Below are 6,665 nucleotides of genomic sequence, written 5' to 3'. Positions count from 1 at the left end.
CCCCCCCCCCCCCCCCCAGCAACTTACGAGCAACTTACACTAGTCGTTGTTCCCCTCAGCCATTTTCAGGCCGTACTAAATTACAGTAACGCTCTCGGTTAACAGACAAGGGCATCCGTTCACGGAGTGGCATCTTCCCCGACAGTCTCCTCCCCACGGGACCCCCGTAAAGCAGGGCTTGGATCCAGCCCCAGATCCCACAGGCCGACCACCTGCCCAACGCCACTGTCACCGCCACATGCTGTGACTAGCGCCGCACACCTTCGGAGGCTCGCTCTCAAAAACGTTTCCCTTGAAGCCATAGTTCCGTTCTTGCTTTAACTGGCCATCTCTCTCCTCACTCTGAATGAGCCGCAAAGACTATTTCTACAGGAAGTCTGTTATACTCCTGCTTAAGCTCAAGGAAAAAAACGGTGAGAGAGCAGGGTAAATGAGGATTTTATGACGTACGACTTCGGCTTGAAAAAGTGGCAAATGACACCACACCAAAAAATCACTAAAGACTTAAAACGTTCTAGCTTCTAATTCCCGAAGGAAAACACATTTCGTTTTCAGATTAAAAAATATTTTCGGGGCACCTTGGGTGGCTCAGTCGGTTGAGCATCCGACTTCAGCTCAGGTCATGATCGTCCAGTGGGATCGAGCCCTGAACCGGGCTCTGTGCTGACAGGGAGGAGGAGACTGCTTGGGATTCTCTCTCTCCCTCTCTGCCCCTTCCCTGCTCGTGCGCGTGCACGCGCACTCTCTCTCTCTTTCTCTCAAAATAAATAAACTTAAAAAATATATATTTTCTCACAACTCAAAAGGAAATGATTTCTTGCTTCAAAATAAAAGCAATTTAAAAATGCATTAATTTTAAAAGACTGGGAGGTGGTTCAGAATTTGAATTTCAGTCTCCTGTAAATCCATGCATAAAAATGGGCAGGACAAACTTTACCATTTTGAAAATAACAAAGTAAGGAAAATAAGGAAGTTGATCACTAGACAGTCAAAACTCCTCTTTATTAAGCTAGCGTCTGCAGAAGAGACCAAAATACCTTTGCCACACAGAACCAGGGTTGCACGGAGCTTTTAAGATAGTACTTCATGTTTTAGAAAACAGAATGGCTCCTGTCCCCCTGCCCCACCAGGCCTGGCCCAGTCCTCGGGGCAGTCCTCTGCCCCACACGGTGCCACTGGGCTCTGTTGCTCCCTCACCCCTCTCCCCCAGTTCCACCAGCCTCTACCAACTGAAAAGGGTCAGGCCGCCAACCCTCGGCAGATAATCCACAGGCTGGCCAATAACCTACATCCTAGCTCCAGGGGAGAGATGACCGGATCAAGTCTCTCCAGAATCTGAACTAGGAAACAAGACCAGGATCGGTCACTTAGAAACTGAAAGAATATAACAAGAAATGCCACAAACTGGGGCCTGCGGGGTTTTGAATAGCTCAAAGAGCACGTGAGCTGAAGCCACAAGGGAGGGAAGACCAGGAGCGAGCAACGCAGCCAGCTGGTAGGAGAGGGGGGCTCCCGCGTACGGAGCAAGGCAGAGTCCCACGGGGTAAAGTTCCAGGGACAACTGCTGCGGACAGACGTTCCCCAGAGCCGCCAGGAACCACCCTCCAATGCCAGGTCCTTGGAGCTCAGCCCATCCAGCTTGCATTCCTGCATTTCTGTGCAATTCACATCACCCCACATGTGCTCCCACGAACAATGCCCCTTCTCAAGCTCTCTGGAGTGGGTCTGTGCTGCACACAACCAAAAGCCAAAACAGCACGTATAACATGCAAACAGGAAACAAGCCTTTCTTGATAAACCATTCACAAAACATACTCAACAGTCCTAGTATTTAAGGGAAATACAGGGGCGCCTGGCTGGCTCCATCAGTAGAGCACAACACTCTTGATCTTGGGGTTGTGAGTTTGAGCCCCACGTTGGGGGTAAAAAGGACTTAAAAATAAAATCTTGAAAAAGGAAAAAAAAAAAAAAAAGGAAATACAGAACTAGAAACACCACCCCCACACCAAAAGTAAAACCCCCAAAACCTCACACTAACTGAGGAGAGGCACAAGGCAACTTTCTGAGGTAATGGATGGAAAGGTTCTACAAGTGACATGTTGGTCACTCTTCCTTCAAAACCGATCAAAACGGACACTGAGTGTGTGACCATTTCACCGTATGTAAATTATACCTCAATTTACAAAAACAAACTCCCTAAATCTAAATTGTTTCCTTGAGAGGACTTGAGTTTTGGGGGCTATTTTTCAAAACTATATTGACCTGGATAAATCTCACAACCAAGGTTGAGCAGAAACAACCAGATGCAAAAACACCTGAGTTTCTAGTTAAATACAGAAACGAAACAGCCAACACTCATCAATGGTGTTCAAAGTGAGAGCGGCAGCCAACTTTGAGGTGGGAGGGAGGTGGGGAGGGGGACTCGGGGGAAAAAAAAAACCCTCTCCACATCCCTCTTCTACTTTAACAAACAAAAAGAACAAAATCCAGAGGAAAAAGTATTTCATCAGAATCCTGCTTCTGAGGGGCAAAGGGGGAGGGGAGAGAGAGAAATCTTAGGCAGGCTCCAAGCTCAGTGCAGGTCCCGGCACGGGACTCGATCCCACGACCCTGAGATCACGACCTGAGCTGAAATCAAGAAATGGACACTTAATCAACTGAGCCACCCAAGCGCCTCGACTCAAATCCGTGTATCAACCTGAGGTGCAGTTTTAAAAAAACAAACGGGCAGGTTTTGATTTTCAGAGACTGACAGTTTAAAGACACTTCACAAACTCTAGCCGTGGCTCGTCAGCATAAAAACAGAACAAGTAAAAATGGGAGAATGGAGACAAATGATAAACATCCGGCTACAGATCAAATCTGAATACATCCAGCTACAGTCAAATCTGAATACTTAAAACAGGCCAAAAAGTAAATCAAAATGTAAAGTACTTACGGCCATAATTAACTCAAAGGGGTGTTTATACACCCTCACTGGTGACTGGTATTTCTGCACCATGATTGTAACACGACAGCAAACCTCTCACACCTGCAAGACACAAATTTATTGCGATTACAAAAAAACCTGTGATACAGGGAAAATTTAAATCCGTGTTTACTCATCAAACCACAGCCCGAGTGTAGAAAGGGACCTCAACAGGTCGCATCATTCTCTACACGCAAAAATCAAAAGATGCTACTTTGATTACACGAGGAAGGAGAAGGTAATGAGACAGTTTAAGAGTCGGTGAAGGAAGTTCAAGTGTAATGAGGGAATCCCCTCTGGTCGGCCTCCCGGGGCCTCTCCAGGGGATGTACCGGGGTACAAGATCCCAGTCCTTTCCGGCACGGAGATGTTACAATCCGAGGATTAGTTCCCGGATCATTTTCTCTTCCACAGCTTTTACAACAAGCCAAACCAAAATGATGGCACTTCGGGATACGAAGCCTGGAGACACACACGCATAAAAGTGGAAGAAAATACTACCGTATCTCAAATGATGGAAAACTCCTCAAAAGCGAGCTTCGAAGTCGAACTGTCCATCTCTGTTTTCTAACTGTGGTGACCACAATTTCAGAGACTTGTCTTCACGGGGCGGCAACACCAAGCACTCTGGCTAGAGGCTCCCCTGAAACTTCCAAGCCTCAAACAGCTGTGGTATCTGTCGGCAATCAGTGCAAGTGCTGGAGCTACTTCCCCGAAGGTACCCCCTGGCACCTTCCCCGAGGTACGTATTCCTGCCCCGGTGGTGCCAGCCGCTGTGCATTGTCGTGAAAAAACACCCTCTTTTGGGGGGGGGGGGGCCCAGTCCTCCGCGAGACCCTACTTCCCTATTTAAAAATGAGGAAGAAAAAGAAACCCAAAGAGCCTACCGGTCCTGCTGAGGATAATCATTAAGAAGGTTACTTCATGCTGGATACGGTGAGGGGCTATTCCAAGGTACAAAATGGAAAATACTCAAGGAGCCCAAAGTCTAGCTGTAAAAAAAAAAAAAAAAAGAAAAGAAAAGGAAAGGAAAGGATTACGGAAATATATTTTATTTCAGAAGATTCCTATCTACGTTATTACATTTACACAGGTCTGGAACTCTCTCCGGCCATGTTTGTGTAGCTTATCTCTCTGAAGGAACAGGTTACGTTGGAAAACAGCGCTGACAGTCTGAAAACTGCCACACAATTACTCTCGGTGACCTCAAGCACGTCCCTTGACTTCCCGTGGACTCAGTTTCACCTCTGTACAATGAGGTTTGGAGCGCGATAACCTTGAAAGACTTCCAGCTCTAAAATCATGACACGCAGAGCCCCAACTCCGGAACTCTCCACCTCCCCTGGAAGCCCCGCATTAATCCTCACTCTGGGACTGGCAGGTCCTGATGCGCTGGGACCACGATCTATTCCGTTTTGCAACCCTGGCGATGCTGGAGCACAGTTTGAAAACCGGGAAAACGGATTTCCGAGGATCTCCCAGAGAAGGGGAGGGCGATTACGGGGTATACAAAGGGATGCGGGGGGCTGGGAGACTCAAAAAGCAGTGCTCGGCTGAGATACTCTAACATCCATTCACGATTCCACTGCCCGGCAGAACCCAAAGTGACCACGCTGGGGAACCTGCTAATTCACGAACTTCTGAACTCCTGCCAGTTCCCAGCTTCGGATGCTCGGGTCCAGAGAAACCTCCTACGTGGGAATCCGGAGTTACGACGGCCAAGTGGCACCCCGGACCCGGGCAGCCTCTATTGCATGACAATTGGTGCTTAAAAATCAGCCAATGGCCAGACCCAGAGAGTCCACCGCGCGCAGGCTGAGGGCAGCCGGGCCCTCGGGCCGGTACGGGGGCTCCAGCGCGGCGGCCCCCGCGGGCCCCCAGCCCCGACCGGCCCGGGGGAGGGGAGCCGGGGACGGGATCAGACCCCAAATTCTGTCTCCCGCAGGGAGGGCTCCCGGAGTGGGAAAGCGGAGGGGGGAGGGGGGAGTGCGGGAGCGGGGGGGGGGGGGAGTGCGGGAGAGGGGTGGGGAGGGCGCTCCCGCCGGGGAGGAGGAAGCCGAGGGGCCGCGAAGGGCCCCGCGACGCCGGGAGGGGCCGGGCCGGGCCGGGGGCGCGCTCGGAGCCCGCCACGGCGACGCGCGCCTACCTCTTGTCAGAAAGGCCGGGCCCGGAACGCGGGGCGGCGGGGGGAGCTCATGCCGGCGGCTCCGGGGTGCCGTCGCCGTTCCACTGCCTGCGATCGCAGCTCCGCCGCCGGTTCCGGGGAGTGGACCGGAGAGGGGGAGGGGGGGCGGGCAAGGGAGGGGCGCGGCGAGGCTCCAGTGGTTGTTACGGGTGACGGGGAGGGCGGGGCCGGGCGGCCGGAAGGGGAGCGCGTGCGCGAGCGCTGCCGAAGGACGGAGGCGGGCGCTACGACCGTTGCTAGGGGAAGGGGAGGAGGGGGACGACCCGGGCCGAGCCGCGCTGCGCAGGCGCCAACTCGGCGGCCGGCGGGCGTGGGAGGAGCTCGGAGCTGGCGCCGGCCCTGACGCAAGGCTAGTCTCGCAAGAGGCCGCTGGCCCCGCCCTGTTTCCGTCACGGGGCGTGGCTAGGCTGAGGGGCGGGGCTCGCGGGCCGCGGTGGGGGTGGCGGGAGGCGGGGCGAGACACCGGAGGGCGGGCAAGCTGGGCCTGGAGTTGCGCCGAGTTGGAGCAAGCCGGTTCCTGCCAGGTCAGAGTCAGCTCCGGGCCGGGGCCCGCCCGCTGCTGCGAGGCCTGGCCGGCGCCGGAGGTCCGGTGCCTCCTCATTTTTTATGGACTGCTCGGGGGCGGCAGGCCTCCCCCTGCAGCGCCCTGATCGCATTCTCGCCGAGTAATGCAGCGGAGGCGAGTGCCAGGGCTTGGGAGGGGCTGGGTGGAACCGAGCATCTTCTTGTCAACACGTCCAGGCCGCGCGATGGAAGGAACGCGGGGCCAGGTCAGCCCCTGGGGACCAGGAGGGCTGCATTCCAGCGGGACAGCCCCACTTCCAGCTGCAGCTTCAGAGCGCGAGGGTGACGCACCTGGAGACCCGGCGCCTTACGGGGAGCGAGGACTGGAGGGGGGCACGGCGCACGTCCCCCCCACACACCGCAAGGCTGGCTTTACCGCCAACACACAATTTCTCCGGGGCCGTGTCACTACTGCGCCCTTTGCATTAGTCACCCTGGGTGGCTGTACTTCGGATGCTGCCCCTGCACAGAACATTTCCGGAGCTGCTTTGGAATTTCCTTCGGGGTCAGTTTAGCAGGCCCCCAAGAGCACCATTTATAACTTGATCACACCCTATTTTTCTCTGACTCTCATTTTCCAACTTGAGCAGCCACACTGCTCACTGGACTCAGCTCCGACGGGCTTCGGCCAGTTTGCAAAAATTGCATCCACCTTCAAAAGATGCTTTCGGAAAGAAACATCCCGGGAATGATGAACCTCCCGGTAGGAGTAAACAGCGGCACCCATGAAATGGTCTTGTCAAAAATTGACCTGATCTGATAAGCTCTAGGTGTAACCACCAATGTACTGGAAATAGAGAACAGAGAAACGTGCCGAATGATTTCAGGGGGCAAGAATCGCCCAAGTTTCAACCGTGGGAAACACTGCATGACAAACATATTATTTATCGAATCAATTCTAAAGGAAAAAGGGAGGGGGGAAGGACCTAAAAGAGATTGGGAGACCAT

The 6,665-nt window shown here is 53.5% G+C and overlaps 1 protein-coding gene across 2 annotated transcripts in view; it reads right to left on the bottom strand.

Moving 5' to 3' along the window:
• Positions 1–5,279, bottom strand: part of SEC14L1 (SEC14 like lipid binding 1) — a 52,516-nt gene extending 47,237 nt beyond the window's left edge. The window contains exons 1-3 of one of the 2 annotated variants that reach the window (XM_040456526.1): positions 5,115–5,279; positions 3,856–3,960; positions 2,939–3,031 (exon numbers count right to left, since the gene is read on the bottom strand). In XM_040456526.1, coding sequence (XP_040312460.1) covers positions 2,939–3,001 — 63 coding nt within the window. In that variant the 5' untranslated portion in view covers positions 3,002–3,031; positions 3,856–3,960; positions 5,115–5,279. The remainder of the gene's footprint in view (positions 1–2,938; positions 3,032–3,855; positions 3,961–5,114) is intronic. The other variant, XM_040456527.1, reaches the window with a different exon arrangement.
• Between the last annotated feature and the right edge of the window lie 1,386 nt (positions 5,280–6,665).

This window comes from Herpailurus yagouaroundi, unplaced genomic scaffold (assembly GCF_014898765.1).
Source record: "Herpailurus yagouaroundi ecotype Mexico unplaced genomic scaffold, PumYag 217, whole genome shotgun sequence".
NCBI classification, from domain to species: Eukaryota; Metazoa; Chordata; class Mammalia; order Carnivora; family Felidae; genus Herpailurus; species Herpailurus yagouaroundi.
The sequence above is the reverse complement of the archived record's forward strand: the minus strand, read 5'-3'. Positions and strand labels throughout refer to the sequence as shown.